This window comes from Xiphophorus couchianus, chromosome 3 (assembly GCF_001444195.1).
Source record: "Xiphophorus couchianus chromosome 3, X_couchianus-1.0, whole genome shotgun sequence".
Lineage (NCBI taxonomy): Eukaryota > Metazoa > Chordata > Actinopteri > Cyprinodontiformes > Poeciliidae > Xiphophorus > Xiphophorus couchianus.
In genome coordinates, this window is record NC_040230.1 from 6,639,255 (window position 1) to 6,659,184 (window position 19,930).

The window sequence follows — 19,930 nt, forward strand, 5'->3', positions numbered from 1 at the left end:
GTTTGTGGCTTCTCCCAATTCTCTGCTTGTTTTTATGACTTTTGCTTTTTATTTACCCCTAACCACAGCCTGGGGACTGAAACGTGGCAAACATTGTTTTTATTTGTCTCATGACACTGGTTTGATGCCAGCGCTTTTGAGCCTGCTGGCTCAGGTTTTCGCTGTTGTTATGCAGCGATAAAAATGAAAAAATCTCCCCTCTGGTTCTCATTATAGCTTTGTGAAATAGCTTCTTTAACTCCTAATGTTTTGGAACGCAGGGGCAGTTTCTTTCTCTTTTTTTTCTGCCATTTTCTTTTCAATCCTGACGTGTTGAAATCAGCCCTGTCCTGTTTCCAGCTCGTGGTTAGGAAAGCTCTCTGCTGGCGTGGCGCTCTCACATGATAATAAAACTGGAGTATTTACTTTTGTTTTTCCTAGAGATGTGTGGGCTGGACCTCTCTTACTGTTGAATCATCTCATAAGACTCGCTGTGGGGCCACTCCACCTCAGCAAGCATCTGATTTCGGAGAAAAAAAACAATAAATGCACTTTCCACCTGCTAACCCAACCTGCTCTTAGGAAAAAGTTTAAATATTTTCAACCTGAATTCACCTTCAAATCAATTATAAAAAGATAAAATTACCCCAAAATGTAACTGCTGTCCACATAGCATAGATTTTTAGTCAGAGTTGGGTAGTAACTGGTTACATTTACTTATTTGAAAGTATCGCTACTCTTACTTGAGTAAAATTTCTAGATTTTCCACCAGTTTTAACCAAAAATTAACCAGACACAGACGCACACCTGCAGTTTTTGCTAAAGTTTCATATGTTTTCTATTGAAAGAAACCAATTTGGAAACATTGACAACACTTTATTTAAAGTAGTCTTATTTAAAGACTGATATGATACCTTAATATTGATGAAAAAGTACTAGCTTCATTGACAGGTAAATTCACTCATATGACATTTCCCCATATTATAAGTGAAATAATTTGCCAATAGAACTAGTTGTTCGTCAGGTGATAGAAGACTGACTTTGTATCTGTATTTATGTGGCTCTGGATGTTCATTTCTCACCATGTAAAGGTTTAAAACCAATAGGATTAATGGAAAATCAACTTTGAAAAACACAGGAGCCAATACTGAGAAATGTTAAAAGAGGGAAGATTGCAAACCTGAAAACACATTGAAACTGTGAAGTACGGTGGTGGCAGTATCATGTGGTCTGGCTGTCTTGCTTGGTCCTGTGCTCATCATAGAGTTCATTGTTTATACAATATGTCACATCTATCAAAATCAGAGCTGGGCGGTAACTAGTTACATTTACTTGAGTAACTATTTGGAAAAAAAATACTTTTAGGAATATTTTTACTGAGCTGTATTTATTACTTCTACATGAGTCATTTTATTATGAAGTATTTCTACTCTTACGTTCTGGATTCTCTACCCACTGGATGAAAAACAAACAACATTCTGGGTAAAAACCACCTAAACAAACGTGAGAGTCTAGAACAAGATGGAGAAATGGCTCAAGGTGTTTTAGCAAACGCAGAAAGAGAAATCCTGCTAACATCTGACGCTACTCCATGTTTGTTTATATTTTGTGAAGAAGGAAGATTTTCATGTCGTTTCCTTCTGCTGCAGCGCCACCACAGGAGAGGAGGGGAACAGGTTTTTAATTTTGATTCGTTTGACTCAGAGCAGTGTGAAAACAAACCACAGCAGCTGAAAATGTAACAAATGTTGCAACCTAAAGGATTTCTGTAATATGAAGGAATCAAAGCAACACTCCAGGAATGTTTTTAATAAGGAAATAACACTATACCATGATATAAAGCTCAAGAAAGTAGATTTTTACATGTTATTTTCCCTTTAAATTCAGATGCTTCTACCATTAAACCAGTGCGGTACCATAATACGTTCCACCGCTGCACTAAACCCAAGTTTAGAGTCAATAGATGCAAAGTTCCCAAAGGTCACGACCTGCAGACTCAACATTTGCAGACCTCTAGACCTTAAATGTCCTTCAGAAAAGCTCAAGAACTGAAAGTAGAGCACTTCCAGAAGCACTGCATAATATTTATGGATCATTAATTCAAGGATTCTATGCCAATTTATAAACGCAGCTGGCGGGACAGCAAAAATTAATTTCTCCAAGTCGAGTATAAATTATATTTTGAGATGGTGTTCTCCATAGAGTTGTTTGCCTGGTTGTGTTGTAATTAGAGACTGGCATAAAACAGGAATCCATTAAAAGCGAGAGGATTCATCCACACCTGCACAAAATCTAAAAGAGAAAGTAAATTAAAAGAAAATGTGTTCTGTTCCTGTGATCACAGGTGGGAAAATTAACTTCAGTGAAAGAAAAAAAGAAGCAAATTTCCTTTTTCTGTGGGGTAAAAGTTTTAATTGTGCCTTTATTTTCCTTTTCAGGCTGTTGTACAGCTAAAAATGAAATGTAAACAAAGCTTTTTGAATCAAAAGGTTTCTCTAAGTCCTCTGCCTTGAACTGGTCTTCATTAAATCAGTGGGTCTCTCTCAAATGTCTCTGAAAGAAGACAAAACAACACAATTAAGCCAAAAGTTTTTTTTTCTGCAGGATGTCTGAGAGCGAATCCAAAAGCATAAAGTGACAAATGATCCGACCGCTAGACGTGTTTACAAGCTGCGATGGTCATGAAAGAGATCGTCACTGCAGAGGCATGAGTCATGCTTTTTATTTTTCTTATTTTGAGGCCGTCATTCGTTGAATTGTTCTGTGACTTGTTGTATAGCACATTTCCACAACAAGGTTTACACCATAAAAACATGACACAGTAACCGATTATGAAACCAGCAATAAGCATTATATTTTGTCAAATACCATCATAAAGGAAATAAATGTGAAATATGTTGATCAATGTTCCACTTACTGCTAATCAAAAGCAGGTGGGATTTTTAGTCTGGATTTAAAGGATCTCGGTGTTTCAGCTGTTTGGCAGTTTTCTGGAAGTTTGTTCCAGATTTGAGAAGCAGAAAAACTGAATGCTTCTTCGTGTCTACACTGCAAAAACACAAAACCTTACCAAGTCTTATTTTAAGTGTACAAATATCTTCTAAGTGTACGAAGATATTTGCACTAAAACTAGACAAAATCACTTAGTAAAGTTTTGTGGACAAAAATACAGTGTGGTTCTGGTTCTGTGGATGCAAAGCAGAACCAGAACCAGAAGACCTGAGCAGCCTGGAAGGTTGTTATGACAACAGCAGACCTTTAATGTATTGTGGTGCTAAGCCGTTCAGTGATTTATAAACAGCAGTATTTTCTAGTTTATTCTCTGAGCTACAGTATGCCAGTGTAGGGACTTTAGAACTGGGCTGATGGTCTCTATGTTCTGGTTTTAGTCAGAACACCAGCAGCAGCGTTCTGGATCAGCTGCAGCTGGAGGATTGATGTTTTTAGACACTATTGCAGTAATCAATACGACTAAAGATGAATACATGGACGAGTTTCTCTAGATCTTGCTGAGACATTAGTGATTTAATCCTAGAAGTGTTGTTGAGGTGACAGAAGGCCGACTTTGTAACTGTATTTATGTGGCTCTGAAGGTTCAGTTCTCACCATCTAAAGGTTTTAAAACCAGTAGGATTAATGGAAAATCAACTTTGAAAAACACAGGAAACAATAGTGAGAAACGTTACAAGTGGAGTTAAAAGGGGGAAGATTATAAGGTTGAAAACACATCCCAACTGTGAAGTACGGTGGTGGCAGTATCATGTGGTCTGGCTGTCTTTTGCTTGGTCCTGTGCTCACCATAGAGTTCATGGTTTATAGTTCTTACGTCCAATATGTCACATCTATCAAAATCAGAGTTGGGTAGTAACTAGTTACATTTACTATTTGGAAAAAATGTACTTTTAGGAAAATTTTTACTGAGCTGTATTTATTACTTCTACTTGACTAATTTCATTATGAAGTATTTCTACTCTTACTTGAGTAAAATCTCTGGATTTTCTACAGTCTGATGTAATTCCTAATTATTTAATACCTTAGGTTTTGATCAGATACTCAGTAAATAGTTTTTTACTTTTACTTGAGTAAAAATATATTGTAGTGCTACGCTTACTCAAGTATAATTTTTGGGTACTCTGCTTCAATCTGATCAAAATATTCCAGAATTTGTGACAAATTCTCAAAATTTCATAAAATCATAAGTGTTTTAAAGGTTGTAAACCTTTAAGAACACTTTTTCTTCTAACTGCAATCTACTTCCCTACTGGAAAAGTGCTCATTTCTGGCTTCAGCTCCAGTTAAACCAGTGTATGATGACTTGACTTGGCTGCCTCAGCAGCACAGTTGCTAAATAGCTGGAAAAGCAGCAAATGTGACGCGAAGCGACGGAGATATCGATGACGCAGATGACATGGATCTAATAGGAAGAGCGTTTCACGGATGTGAGGTAAATAGATTTTGGCTCAGTTGCTCAACATGTTGCCTTTTGCTCCGTCCTCCTGCAGGTAACACATGTCAAAATGGCCTCATGCCTGCGCTGGTGCGTCCCACCCTGCCGGCCGTCCAAACCTCGCTGGGCATGAAGCCGTTCCTCCCGATCCCGCTGGACACCGCCTCGGCCGTCAGCCTTTTCCCAGGATTCAACACGGTGAGTGAGGGATTTAGCTGAGGAAAGAAGAGATGGCAGGTCTCCACTTTCTGCTCCTGACCTTGAAAATATATCATGTCATCTGCTGGCTAAATATTGTTCAAACCTTAGACGTTTATCATCATATCAGTACACAGCTGACATCTTTGTTTCTGCTTCTGTATTTTTATCAGATCTTTTAATTTGCAACAACGTCAGCTACAAATTAATCTATCAATTATTCTGATGATTAATCGAATAAAAAATTCCCCACATTCTGCAGATTTTCATTTAACCACATAAGCCTTTTTATACCATATGAAAAGTACATTAGAAGAGTAAATAACTCAATAATAATAAGAAAATAAACATTTTATAACACAGCATTCCTTTAGTAAATTTAAACTGGGTGAAGCTAAAACCACCACTTGCGAAGTTCTGGGTAAAACATATTTATAAACAAAGTTTTTTTTAATCTGAAAACCTATATTTGTTTTATACAGATCATGTATGATTAATACAGGATCTGTAGGACACGTAATATTTGGATAATAAGTAAATTTACTGCATTGTTTTGTGACTACGATCAAGTTAGAATGTTTGTATGAACTTTTTCTCTTTGACACGTTTTCTTCAGCGGTGGAGTTTTGTGCAGTGAAACCTTTGGTTTTAAAAGCTTTATTTATTGTCCTCCTCTTTTGGAAGGAACACTTTATTTATGCTTTTACTTATGGAATATCTCCATAAATAAATCTCTTTTTTTGTGAACTGAACTACATTGGTAATTGCCATTTGTAATTTTTTGCAACAGTAAGAAGTTTTGTGAAATTTTTTTTTTCTGTGTGATCATTTGATGAGGATAAATCTTTTTATACGCCATGAATTAATGTTAAAACAGCTGATATTGATTTGGAAAGCTTTGTAAATATTGATTTCTGTCACATTCTTCCTTTGTGTTCAATTCTCATTTCCTGATTTTATTATTTTTACCTATAACTGCATTTGATGTGGTTACATTGATATTTTTATTTATGTAGTAGGATCATAAAGTTTATGTACAAAACAAAACAAGATAAGTGAGTTAAGACTCGACTAACAACTGAGACTTGACTTACACTCCTGGTTTGAGACGTTAGTCTTATTTATACGTTTTAATCTCGTTACTATGAAAGGCAGTGCTTGATTATTGGTCAGTGACAAGAATGGTTTATGGGCTCTTAATTTCAATCAGTTTATGTAAGCTGTAGCTTGATGAAAGCATTGGATTGTTTAGGTAATAAATAAACGTAGCTTAGTTTCACTGCTAGGCTAGCTGTAGCAAAAGGTTCCAGCTGGTCTTATCAAAGAAAAAGCAAATCCTGTTTAGTTCATTCACAAGTTCAGCAACAAAGCAGAAGCTGAAGAGAACGTGTATTTTTCAATTTCTTTTGCAATTTACACCTTAAAGTTGAACATCTTTGCTATTTAGAATTGAGAACAAAACTAAGTTACCAAAAGAAAACCCTTCAACCCAAATAACTCTTTATTATTGTAACAGTGACCTATTACTCTTCTTTCAACAGGTTAGGATAGAACTATGGTCTGTAAAAAATATGTTTTGGCATAAAGTAATTCTTAGATTAAGATTTTAGTCTGCCTGTTTCAAGCTGCTTCCAGAATGAGCCGTTTTGCATGCTGAAACTCTGCTTGGGTTGCTAGGTAACGCTCTGGGGTTGCTAAGTAGCGGTCTGGGCTTGGCTGAGGTTGCTAGGTAACGGTGGAGTGTGACTCAACAAGCAGGAGGTTTTTTAAACAACTTGTTTTCCAGTCACCAAAAATGTTAACTTGTTGCCAAAAAAGATTTTTAAGGATTGTTTTTAAAAACAGTAGAGAAACGAATGGAATTATAAAAATGTGCAACATGTGAATTTTGCATAGTAGGTCTCGCTTAAGGTTTGATTAGATGAAGGCACTCTAGTAGGTTTTGAACTTTAATGCTCTAAATTTTGCTCCAATGTGAAACGTTGAATTGAATCAGTCTTCTTTTATTTCAAATTTGGTTTATTATGTGGCGCCAAATCATACCAAGATTTCTGCTGTTGACAATCTTTCATTAGTTTTTGTTGTTGTTATTGATATTCTAACTATGGAAACCTCCTTAAACACAAACGTAACATGAGGCTGAACCTCGCTGAATTCATGACCAGTCAGAATGTTTGGATCCATTTCTGTCTCGTTTAGAAAGTCAAACGTTATTAGGAGGAAATATGCGACAGCTCAAATCAGCGAGGTTATCAAAAGAAAGATGGCTCCTCAAGGAAGAGAAGAAAACGTAGATAAAAGGCTCAAATTTTCTGTTTAAATTTAAGGGATTCATTTAAAAATCTGTTGGAAAGCGAGGGTGAAATATGGAGCACAGCTGGTTGGAAGTGGGAAGGAATACAGAGATGAAAGAGTAGGAGTGGGGACGTCACAGAGAAGTCGCCCGATAACCCAGGAGAAGACGGATTGTTTCTGTTTCATGGGAAAGTTCAGGATCCCTTCGCTGCCTAATCTGTATTTAACAGACTTCTCTCCAGATAATGAGTAAAACACTGCAAACCCTCCAAATGGTGCAGGATTAACACAAAGAAATCAAGTGTGCTCACAGACACTTGAACGCACCACTCCTTATCTTTCATAGTAACTGTTTTATCCAACTTTTCTTTAGGTTTTTTTGTTTTTTCGTCTTTTGCTTTCCAAACTTTCCTCACGGTTCCAGATTTCCGAATGCAGCTCATCCTCTGCGCCTCTGACACGAGTCTTAAACCGGGGACTGATGTGTCGCGCAGACGTGGGGATGACAAGCTGTGGAAAAAAGAAATCAAAAGCTGAAGAAACTGAATTAGGTCATATAGGAACCATCAAGGTGGAGGAAAAAGACGATATATAGTGTTATTGAGATTTTTTCTTTTTCAAACTTTCATTCCTGCCTTTCTGAGTTGAAAATACCTTTTTTGGACAACAATTTCTTCTTGTTTTGGATACTGTGTATAACTGGACGGATTTTTCACCATACATTATTCCCACAAGTCTGGATCAGAATTGAACGGCGCCACTGAGCCGCCATCTTGGTAGGCAAGCACAGTGCAAACCATAAATGAATTATGGATTCGAAACCAACAGAAAGTATGTTGACACTTTAGACCAAATTATGTATCAACAAAATCACTGCTGTCGGGATCGATCAATATGAGACGGAGAATGTGGCTTGCTTACTGTTGTCATGGCAACTCCATAGCAACTGTCATGACAGTTAGTTGTGGACACCTACCAAGATGGCTGTCGGCTACAAAGTTCCTAGATGTGTGAGGTCACATGAGAACTATGTAGACCGTCATGTTTTAATATTGTGACGATGCGTAACCATAGCAACAGGTTGGTTTACAACAGGGAGCAGCTGGTTAACATGAGAAAGGCTGAAATAAAATAACAATTACTTCATTTATCTTTGGGATCAATAAAGTATTGTTGAATTTGAATTATATATATATATATATATATATATAAGTGAGGAGTAAATTACTGTCAAAAACATTTCTAGAGAGAATCTTCTAAAGAAAAACTGAGACATTTTGAAAAGTGAAAAATTTGCAAGAAAAATATTATCAGAAGAAAAACTTGAAATTGGAAGTTTTATAGAAAAAATAGAAAAATCTTGTTTTTCTCTACAAAAAAGAAGAAAATTTCTGCAATTGAAAAGTCCAAAATTTGCTGGAAAGAGATTAACATCAGAAATTTTCAAGAAAAAATAAGAAAATGTAGAAATTTCCAAATCTTGTTTTTTCATTCAAAAATAGAAGAAAATTTCAGACTGAAAATTCAAAAATTTGCTAGAAAAAAACCTCATAGTTTTAGATCAATCTCAGAAATCTTCTAGAAAAACCTGAACATTTTTAGATAAATCTCAGAAATTATCTTGAAAAGAACAAGAAAAATGTCCAAATTTAGTTTTTTCTACAAAAGAAGAAAAATTATGAGATTGAAAAGTGAAAAATTTTCTAGAAAAAGATCAATCTCATATATATATATATATTTTTTAGAAAAAACAAGAACATTTGAGTTTTCTTTCTATCTAATTTTTTACTTTTAAACACAGATATTTCCAAGGTTTATTTTCCAGAAATGTTCTGCGATTATTTTTTGCTACGAATTGGAGATTTTTGGCAGAAATGTTTTCCTTACTTAGCTTTTCTCCTCCATCTCACATGGCTGAAATGCGCCGTCGTACTTAAGAGCCGCGGATTGAAAACCGTAAAACACATGAAGCAAATCATTGTGCGTTTGTGAGGCCCGAGCAGCGCATTAGATGCTGGAGATTTGTGATTGGGCTGTAATCGTGCACAGAAACCGCCCAGCTGTTTGACCGAGCGAAGCGGATTCTGTGATTTACAGATCTTTCCATCTGCACTCCCCTCTGAAAGCAGACGCTTTACATCGGCTCAGATGAGGTCACATTTGCTTACGTGCCTCCAGGGCTCAATAAACATTTATGTTCCCCTGTTTTGTTTTGAAAAATAAAAGAAAAAAACACATGATATTACCCTGATGATGACAGTTCTTCCATTAATGCACCGCAGGAGTGAGAATACACTTAATCATGGCAAGATACATGCTATTAAATTCATTTTTCATGTGTTGGGAAGAGGAAAAAGGGACAAAACAGAAGAAATGGTGGAAGCGTGCCCGCACCTGCGTGAAATGACAATAATACCAAAGTCTCTTGTCGAAGCGCTGCACAGTCTTGTTCTGGGATGAGTGACAGACAAAAATCAGGGAGTCCATGGCCAGAGGCGGAGAATGGATGTTTGTTCTCGCGCTCTCTGTTCCCTTTGCCCCGGTGGGGCACCGCTACACAATAAAATCCTGCAGAAAATATGACTGCAAGCCACAGAAGACGACTTGAAGCATGTAAGTGCATGTGTAAAGAGAGCAATGAGGTGGAAAGCTTCTTTACGAGGAGTTTTTGGTTTGAGGAGAACAAGCACAAAGGCAAGGCGAGAGCAGCTGGTTTGGTTTTTCCTGCAAACTCTACTGCCAACACTCCAGTTTTTGTTTTTTTTATTTAAATGAGCACATATTTAAATAATTACCTATTTGTTCATGCAATTGTGGCACTTGTGGCTCTGGATATAAGAATAAAAAACAAAATAACACATTTTATCCAGAAAAGTGGGTTAGTAGTTAAAAATGAAGCAAATGATAGAAAAGGAGAGGTTCAAGTTCAGTTGAGTAAAGTGAAGGCCTGTCATGGTAACAAATTGATCTGGACAGTAAATTGTCCCAGAAGTTACGTTTTAAGACCATTTTCATCTAAGTTAATGGTAATAATGGCAAGAACATATTCTCAAATATCAATAAACTTTAAATAATAGCGAACATTTAACACTGGAACTTGTTTTTCTTGTTTTAAATATCCAAAATAAAGAAACAAAACAGCAAATAATTATGAAGACTTTGGAGATGTGGTTCTGCTCTTGCAGGTCAGGTCCAGTGATAGTTTTGTCTTTTCACTCCAATAATATCCTGCAGACGCCCCTGATGCTACATTTTTATCCTAAACGGTCCACTTTTGGTTTTAAAAAGAGAAACCTGCCAACTCGGATCAAATTAAAGCTGTGGTCAAATAGTAGCTTTTTTTGAAATGAACTAAACTGACCAAGGAACAGTAATGCCATTCTGCCTTTCGCCAATGATATGTTAATAATGAATAATTAAATCCACAAACATATCTTATGCATTATAGCAAGAACCTGCTCAACTTTTAAAGTTACACTGTATTGCATCAGTGTAACTGCATCAGAATTAATTGAAACTGGTCATAACAACAAAGAGAGTAGAGAAAGTAATTGATTTTGAACTGGAAATGTGATCAGGAACGAATTGTTTGTCAAATAAACTCCGTGTTTGAGTCTAAGGAAGGATCAAGCTGTTCCAGCGGGGAGGAGTTTTTTGTTCTGCAGACAGAAATGAATTGAAACGGTTCTGGGAGCCACAGATGAGGCAGATTAGCGCAGCTTGAGGTTATTCCTGAACAGATTTCATTCTTATCACATGCAGTAGTGTTTTAAAGGAGGACAGCCACAGGTCAGATAGCCTCATGATGGAAACTGTGTTCAGTTTTTGGTATTTTTTTGAATGTGCACCAAAAAATGTGTGTTTTGTTTCTAATATAGTATCTGCATATTAAAACTTGTCTGCAGGGTTTTGTCGGATATATTGGAGTCCTGATAAAGAAGTGACATGTAATTTTTTTTCAAAGAAACTAAATATATCCACCGATATCCAAAATCTTCCTGAAAACACCTACTTTAGATTAGATTGCCCATGACATTACCATTTTCTCTGTTTATTTTTGTGCTGCCCATTTATGGACCCAGATCGTTTGTTCTCATCTATCTGACAGATTCTGGGCTCACGTTTCCACGTCTCGCAGTTTTATCAAAGCATATTCCCTTCAAATTCATCCCAAGTTTCTGGCCCTGCAGTGACACGAATCAAGAGTCTGGATCTTAACAGGTGACAGAGCAGAATGTTTATTTCAGAGCATCTGAATCTTAAAGGACATCTAAATCCAGACAGTTAATCAAAACATATCTAATGCAGCTGGAATTTCTATTTCGTTTTTTTCTTAACTTAAAATGTAATATGTATAAGGTATTCACTGTGAAAACACAAAATCTGACCTTTTTTGGTCTAGTTTATGCATCAAATAGACAAAACTAGCGTGCAAATAACTTTTCAGCAAGATATAGGAACTTGTTTTAAGTTAATAATTGCTTAATATTGATGAAAAAGTTCTTGTTCTGGCATTTATTTCACTTTTAGGAAAAATGTCTTGTTATAAGTTAAATAAAATGCCAATGGAACGGGTTCTCTTTATTAGAATTAAAGACTTATTGTCTTAAAAAGCTCTTGCATCTTGCTGAAAAGTTATTTGCAAGTTAGTTTTGCCTTATTCCAAGTGAACGTACTTGTAAGCCATATTTTAACAAGACATAGGACGTTGTTTTAAGTAAATAATTCCTATTATTAATTATATAGCTCTAGTTCCACTGGCAGATTATTTCACTCTTTGTTATAAATTACATAATCTGCCATGGAACTGGTACTTTATCCGTTTTACAAAAGATACATTTACAAAGATATTTGCAACAGAAAGTAGTCAGCACTGCAGAAACACAAAATCTGAATATAAACTCAAGCAAAAGTTTTTGGTTTAGTTTACTTTAAAACTCAGAGTTACCGAGTATTTTTGGCCTAATTTCTTAATGCAAGTTTCTTAGTTTTGCCTTATTCCAAGTGTACTAACTTGTAAGTAACATTTCAGCAACCTATAGGAACTTGTTTTAAGTAAATAACTCCTTAATATTGATGACAAATACGAGTTTCACTGGCAGATTATTTCGCTTATGACAGAAAAACATGTCTTGTTATAGGTGAAATAATCTGCCGATGGAAGTGGTATTTTTTCATCAATATTAAGAATATATTCACTTAAAACAGGCCACCTTTGAATTAGTTTTGTCTGTTTTCAAGTGTTCAAGATATTTGAAACCAGATTAAAAATACTTGGTAAGGTTTTGTGTCTGGCATATTTACAGTGGCCGGTTTTGCAGAAAAAGGGGAAAATAGGAGAGTGGGCTTCGAAGAACTTTTAGAATTGCTCTGCAACTTTCAATTGATTCAGTCGCAGAACACTTATTGAAATTGCCACCTTGAAAGAATTGAAGCACAGCGAAGAGGAGAATGAGAGGAAACCGGGGGGAAGAGGAGAGTTTGAGAGTGTAATGAAAGAGAAAAGTGAAAGGAGGAAAAGTGGTTTCAGCTTAAAAGAGCCAGGTGTTAGACGGATGCGATCCGTGTGTGTGTGTGTTTTGAGTTGTCTTTCTTTGGTCCTGAAAATAAGATCAATCCCACATGGAACCTACATTTGTCTCAGAGAAACAATACAAACTCCATTTCCCCCCGCAGAGTAATCAGGAATGTGATTCATCGATTCTCTGCTCAGATCTGCACGGTGGGAAATTGCTTTGTAGTCCTGTGACACGCCGGCCTCTCTCCTGACTCCCGACTCCTTCGCAGCCCAGTCAGTGTTACTGTCACTGGTTTAATGGAAACGTGCTCCTTGACAAAGCACATAACACGGCAAGTCAAATGGCCCTTTTGTCTGTTTGAGAAAAGCTTTAATGTGTTTTTTGAGTATAAACAATGTTGGTTGTCTGACAGCTGGAACCCATTCACCTCTCAGCCACCGTACTTAGATTAGTTTAGTGATGCAGGAAGGCAAATTGAGCCTTCAACGTGACTCTGAAAGTTAGGATTTATCTGGTGATTTCTGATTTCTGGTGTCTGCTGATGATGAATGCGGTTCATTTCTACTGTAGGATTCAGGATTTGGCAACAAGAAAGAGACAGAAGAGGGAGTTTTTTTGGTCTACTATTTAGTGCAAACATCTTAATACACCTGAAATATGACAAAACTTACAAGGAACATTTCAGCAAGATATTAGAGTTTGTTTTTAGTCAACAATTCCTTAATACTGATGAAAAAGTATGAGTTCTGCTGGCAGATTATTTCACTTACACCATGAGAAAAATACCTTTTTATAAGTTAAATAATCTACCAGATGCTTTAAAAAAAAATCAATTTGGAGGAATTATTTACTTAAAACAAGTTTCTTTCTGCTGCTTAAAATCTACTTGTAACTAAATGTTGTCTTGGCTGGACAATAAGCAAAAAGCAAAGTTGGTGGAATCTACTAACTCACTCTGGTTACCTAGCAACTCGCTCATTCTTTGGTTACCTAGCAACAGCCTGCTGAGTAACTGGCGCAGCAGCAGTTTAAGGTGATTCATAACTTCTTTTAAATAATTAAAAAAAACAAAGTTGTGGAGTGAAAACTGAAGACTATGAGCCGTTTCTCTTTGTTTTGGTTGTATTTACCCAGAATGCCTTGCGCTGTAGTCCTCTCCTTGCTTTTGGAACGGTCAGCGTTATTACAATAAAGTCATAAGACGACTTTATCCTCGTAATACTATGATTTTATTTTTGTAATATTATGACTTCATTCAAATACTTTTGTTTGTTTATTTTTTGGTCTTAGTATGACCCTAATTGACCCTTTGCGAGTGACGTCACACTCTCCAGAGCTCCGCCCACTCCGCCATGACAGACGTCCAAACAATCAGCACGCCTCTTTAAAGCTAACCTAAAGACAGACATCTGTAGCCTAATATTACTTTTATTTATTTGATTTCACTCTGAAAATGGTCATATGGTGCTGCGTGGTCGACAAAGATGCAAACCAAACTTATTTTATTTTATAACTTTTAATGAAGAAAGATACAGCGGCGTAGGATAGCAGTCAATCATAATGACTGTCATCCCTCGGTGATTTTCAGCGAACACTTTTTAAGAAGATTAACGTTCATATACTTTATAAGTAAATATTTTTAGAAAGATGTCAAACATCGCACTATGGAAAGGGTATGGGTCTAACCATTAGTAACCATGGAGACAATGCTGCACCGTCATGTAGCCTGGTTAGCATCTCGTCTTTTGTACGTTTAATGCTGCTCCAGTGTAAAGAGAAACACTGTTTATGACTGTGATGTGAATCATGGTGTGAATTCAGGCAGAGTCTGTAATTCAGGAGGAACTACGGGTCGGTTTCTAAGCTAGCTGTTTCCAACTTTTATAAATACCTCCGTCTTTGAGCCCCAACCAGGTGTGTTACGTTCACAGACAAATTACCTCGACTCCAACTAGTAGAAGCCATGAATAAACGGGCAGAAACAACTTGGGAAAACAATTTCAGTCGCTCTGTTCAAAACTCCCTTCCGACGTCCATCATGGCGCCTGGAATGATTCCATGACATTTTTACCAAAGGTCAATACTGTTCGTACTTTCTTCTGCTGACTTCCAAACGATAAATAACTGCAGTTGCTCTGGGTCTGGTTTCCAGATTTACCCGTGTGCCGTAAACATCTTCAGTAATAGACTGTAAATTGTGTTCCTGAGGGGAAGCATGTGAGCTGACAGAACGACGGGGGCCGATCAAAGCTGGAGACCACCACAGCGCCAGCCGATTACCTTCCAGCGGGTCACACCTGCTGGACCGGACTGCATTTCTGTCCAACATGACTGCGCAGCAGCCCCTGATAATTCACTTTAGGCTGCTGGGCTTTTTAACCCTCTGAACTGGAACAATAAGATGCAATCCGACGAATCCCAGCGTTCGTTCATCTTAGTGTTTAAGTTCTGTGAAATATCCGCTGCAGTGCGATCGTTTACGGAGATCTGAAACAAAAAGACTGTTTCTGTGATTTTTTTTTTTTTTTGTGATTAAAATGGGAGAGAGAAACATTAGACGCCCGCAATCTGTTTCTGATTCCCGGCTGCTGCCATGTGCTTCGGGTTCTTTGAGGCGACAACAAAATATTTCAACTTTAACTGCCCATGTGCTCATCTTAAAAGAGGAATTACTACTCAATTTGGGAATTCAAGACAGAACGTTGCAGTTAAAAACAGCAGGACGTGTTTTAGATTTTGGCTTGGATTGGAGAGGGGGAATAAAAATAAATAAAAATAAAAATCAGGATTTCAATGCTGAACGGATTGAGCCTTTATGATGTGTTTGAGATTTGAGGTTAATTGAATTTGTCACCTCTTGGTTTGACAAATCTGCGGGGGAAAGTCACCTGAACAAACTGCAGATGGCTACAAAACTCTGTCAGAAGTTTTCAGACGCATGAGCGCAAATGTTGAGCCGATGATCATAATAATGCTGACACAGCCTGGCTGAGGTAAAGATCCTCGGGGCTGAGGCACTTTACTGCACATTAGTGCTGTTTGTAGCCTCCCTCTAATCCTAAGGAGACCATTAGACTCTCGATTAAATTGAATTAACCTAAAAACAATACGCTGTACTTTACAGTCAGGTCTTAAAAACCAGGACAACAAACTGAAAAACCATTAAATCAGACTTTTTACTACGTTTCACTCAGAATTCATCTGCATGTTTCTAATATTTGCATTTTTCAAGATGTAAAATGCATATAAAAATGCTGCGAGGCCTGTATGAGGTCAGGCAGTAAAATAACAGATGTTTTTTTTTTTTTTTTGAAAAGCCACCTAAATTAAACCCCGATGCACGACTGAGGAGGAAGTTCCTAACATGAAAGGGAGCCGGGTAAACATTTGTGCCCGGTAAAGAAAAGAGTTAAAGCCTGTTGCATTAGTCATAGTAAAACAAAGGAGGACTAAAGTAGAAAATAGAACGACGCTTAAGGAAGATAGATGTCCAGTGATTTCTTGTTCCCTCAGTAGCTGTGTTTCAATCTACAGTACAACTGTTCAAATTGGAATTATGAAATGGAAATGATTTAAAAAACGTCGAAGTTTTTCAATTAAAGTTTTTTTGTGCTAGGATGAGGTGATTTCTCGTCTGTTTCAAAATTAGTGTATTTTGCAAAACTGCAATAGAGTGAACTGCATCACGAGTCGGGATCCACAATCAGACATTACTACTGCTGGAAACGACGATGAAGACGACAGGAAGTGGCGGGATGACGATGGGATGTTCTTTTAACAACATCACTGGAACAAGCTTATTCACGTGTGATTCTTATTTAATGGATTTTTACAACAGTAGTGGGATATCAACAAAGCTTTGCACTGATTTGTAACGCAGCTACTTATGATGTTCCCCAAGTTTCCATTTTAAAATATGGAAACTTATGTTTTCATATTTTCTGGAAAATATGAAACTTTTAAAATATGGAACTTTAAAAAGTTTCCATTTTTTAAAATATTGCAATTGGAGATTATATATATATATAAAAAAATAAACATGTAATTGAAACTGCACCAGAGTTCACTCCAACCGAACAGAGAGCTAGGTTTTTATGTGGACCAGAGTTCAGTTTTTTGGTCCGCTTCAGTTTTTTACACCATGGCAAAACGAACCAAACTTTCTAGACAAATGAACTAGATTTCAACTAAAGCGGACTAAACAGGACTGGTGTGAATGAACCCCTAAAAACAGTTTTTTGTCTCCTATTTTTATTAAAATAACAGAAGAAAGCATGTAAATATGTTTAAAGCTAATTTTTTTGGAGATATCGGTTTCTTTTTAGTTGAATTAAAATATTTGGGCTTACCTTTTGCTTTAGCTGAATATGCAAGTTAGTTATGCAAATGTGCAGAAGCGTAAATTATCGTCGTTATTCCAGCAGATTTAACGCAGTTTTAGCCTTTGGTCGTCTCTAGTTCCCATCAATTATAGTGACTCTGATTAACCCGAAATAAAGTTCACCTGTCCTGGGAGGATCGTTCTCACATTTGTTATTTGTTAGCCTTAGCCAGGGCTTCAGTCTGCAGAGTGGCAACAAAGAAATCCCATTTATATTTGTATATTTATTTTAAAACAATAGTACTGCAAACATTTCTATAAAAAAAGTTTGGGCTCTACATGTGGCAACGATCTGCTGCATTATTCATACGTCAGGGTGGTGAAAACTACAAAACAAATGTTTGACATAGAAACAGCTGCACAACAAACACCTGTCATGTTCTGTGGCAAGACCCACCTGAGAGAAATGCTCATGAGGCGGTGATAAAGGTTTAAAATATCTGCTGAAATGAAATGAAGATGTCAGATCTGAATCGTGGGGGTTCGATCCAGATGGCGGTTTTCTGGAAAAAGGTGAGAGAAACGAAGGAAAGTGGAAGTTAGTGAGTGGAAAATATGTCCATAGTGGCAACTATAGTGATAAAATCAGCCAAAAGGTGAAATAATGATGTGTACAAATCTATCTAAACAAGTTAATGGATATTTTTGTCTTTTTTCAGTTGAATTGTACAGAATATATCCTGTAAAGAAACATTTGTAATAATTTCTGATGATTTCAGGAATGTAAAAGATAGATCTAGATAGAAACAAGAGCAAAATAACAACCATCCAAAAAGAAATTACATAAAATTTAACATAAAGTCATCTATAACACACACAACACACAAACCGTTGTTTTACTAACACCATAATAATTTTATTTTCAGATTAAACAATGTTCAACTTGAAAATGTGATTTTTAAGCCTGCAGAGTCCAGACTCCAGCTCACAAATATTTCACTTTCACCATTTTGGTCTTTTAACAAATTATCTCTCAATCATTTTTATACATTTTTGGTTTGTTTATTTACTTATTTGATAGATACAGAGGCAAGAAAAAAACTGTAGATCAAGACAATCTAATGTCTGCATCACAACGTTTATAGCCGCAGCTAATTCACAACCACCACCTTTAAAGTTGTAAAATGTAACTTTTATAGAAAATATCTTCTTTACATATTTGTTAAAAATGTTACCGTGTTGTGATCGTATAATATAAGACAGATAATCTGTGGAAAGATTCCTCCTTCCTGAGCTAATATTGCCGTCTGAAGAAATACACCGCTTCCAACCGGAAACAACCAATCAGAGCCAGGGGGAGGTTCTTAGCGCTGTCAATCATCCTCATGTATTCTCTGTTCAATGTGCTAATGATGGAAAAAACAGTCTGACATCATATCTGTGGCCATGCTAACTAGTGTAGCATTCACGACAAGATTGGGAGCTCAGAATGATTGACAGCGCTAAGACCTGCCTCTTGGATCTGATTGGTTGTTTCGGATTAGCACCAGGAGAAGACAGAAGAGCACAATTTGTTTTTCACTGATTGTCTCTTACTATACTATCACAACATGGTGATAGTTTTATCAAATATGTAAAAAATAATTTATATAAAAGCTGCATGCTGCAGCTTTAAGAGTTATGTGAAATGGTTTAAGAGTTAAGATCAACAGTAAAAACAATAAAATGATCAAAAAGAGATATAAAACAATGTATTTAAAACTAATGAGTCAAACACAATTACAATATTTGAAAATGAGTTCAGGTCTGGTTCATGTTTGGCCCATTTTTATACCTTGAAATAAATATTTTGATGCAAGTCATGGTCTACTGCTGCTTTCTCTCTCAACAAATGTCTGCAATGGCTCAAGTGCTACATGATTGATCCATTTGACAAAAGAACATTTACAAAACTGTCAAAACTCATTAGATTATATTTTGTCTCAAATCTAACTTTTATTTTCGGTCCTAAAACTGGAGCCTCTACCCGGCTTTCACCTGCGTGGTTTTTGTTAGAAGTGTTTTGTTTTTTTCCCAGCTGTCAGCAGCTGTAAATATCGACACCATTACAAATCAAGATGTCTTCACTCTTCACAGATGGTTCTGAGAAACAAACCATCTGTCAAAGCAGGCATTAATTAAAGCAAACAACTAATCTGGTTGATTTATCGCTGCTTCAGGAGTTTTAAACCCAAAGTATGAAAATTATTTACTTTTACGCTTTTTGCGGTTGGGTGGTTTCAGACCCAACAGGTATTGTTTGACATTTCCAAATAATCTCAGTAATCCAATAAAATGCTTTGAAGCCGAATGGAGCGTTTTAATCCTGTCATTATTCTGTATAACTGGGGGATTCTGATTCTGACCTTATTTGTTGTATTTTTGGTTAAATTTTAACCAACGTTTGTGTTTGTAACAGTCTAAACACTGCAAAAACACAAAATATTACCAAGTAATTTTGGTCTAGTTTTTAGTGCAAATATTCAAGAATTCAAGGATTTTTTATCATCTTTGCTTGTCTGTGGTACAAAATTCGGACTCAAGTCCAAGATTAATAAATTTAATACACATAAATAAATAAATTATGTATGTGTTTATTTATTTATTTAAGTTAAATAAATTATTATAAATAAATAATTTATATCATTTAGTTTTGTCTTTTCCAAGTATAACAAAACATTTGCACTAGAAACTAGACCAAAAATATTTGATATGTTTATATTGTGTAATTTATGTGACCTATAGATATGTATATTAAAAAAGTGTTTGTGTGTGTAAATAATTTATGAGATGAATCTGAATTAAGATAAAATATCTTATAGCACTTGAAATAAGACAAAACTAACTTAAAAGTAATTTTTCAGCAACACACAGGAGATTGTTTTAAGTCAATAATTCCCTTTTATTGATGAAAAATTGCTTGTTTTGTTGGTAGATTGTTTCATTTATAATAACATATTTTTCCCATGTTATAAGTGAAATAATCTGCCGGTTGAACTACAACGTTTTCATGAATATTAGGGAATTATTGACTCAAAACAATCTCCCATGTCTTCCTGAAAAGTTACTTTTCAGTTAGTTTTGCCTTATTTCTCAGTTATTTGCGCTTGAAACTAGAAGAAAAGTATTTGG

At 36.2% G+C, this 19,930-nt stretch overlaps 1 protein-coding gene across 1 annotated transcript in view; it reads left to right on the forward strand.

The window, feature by feature from the left end:
* Window positions 1–19,930, forward strand: part of znf385d (zinc finger protein 385D) — a 103,143-nt gene that overhangs the window by 15,029 nt on the left and 68,184 nt on the right. Inside the window, exon 2 of the mRNA XM_028012638.1 lies at window positions 4,482–4,624. Within this exon, the coding sequence (XP_027868439.1) occupies window positions 4,482–4,624 (143 nt within the window). The remainder of the gene's footprint in view (window positions 1–4,481; window positions 4,625–19,930) is intronic.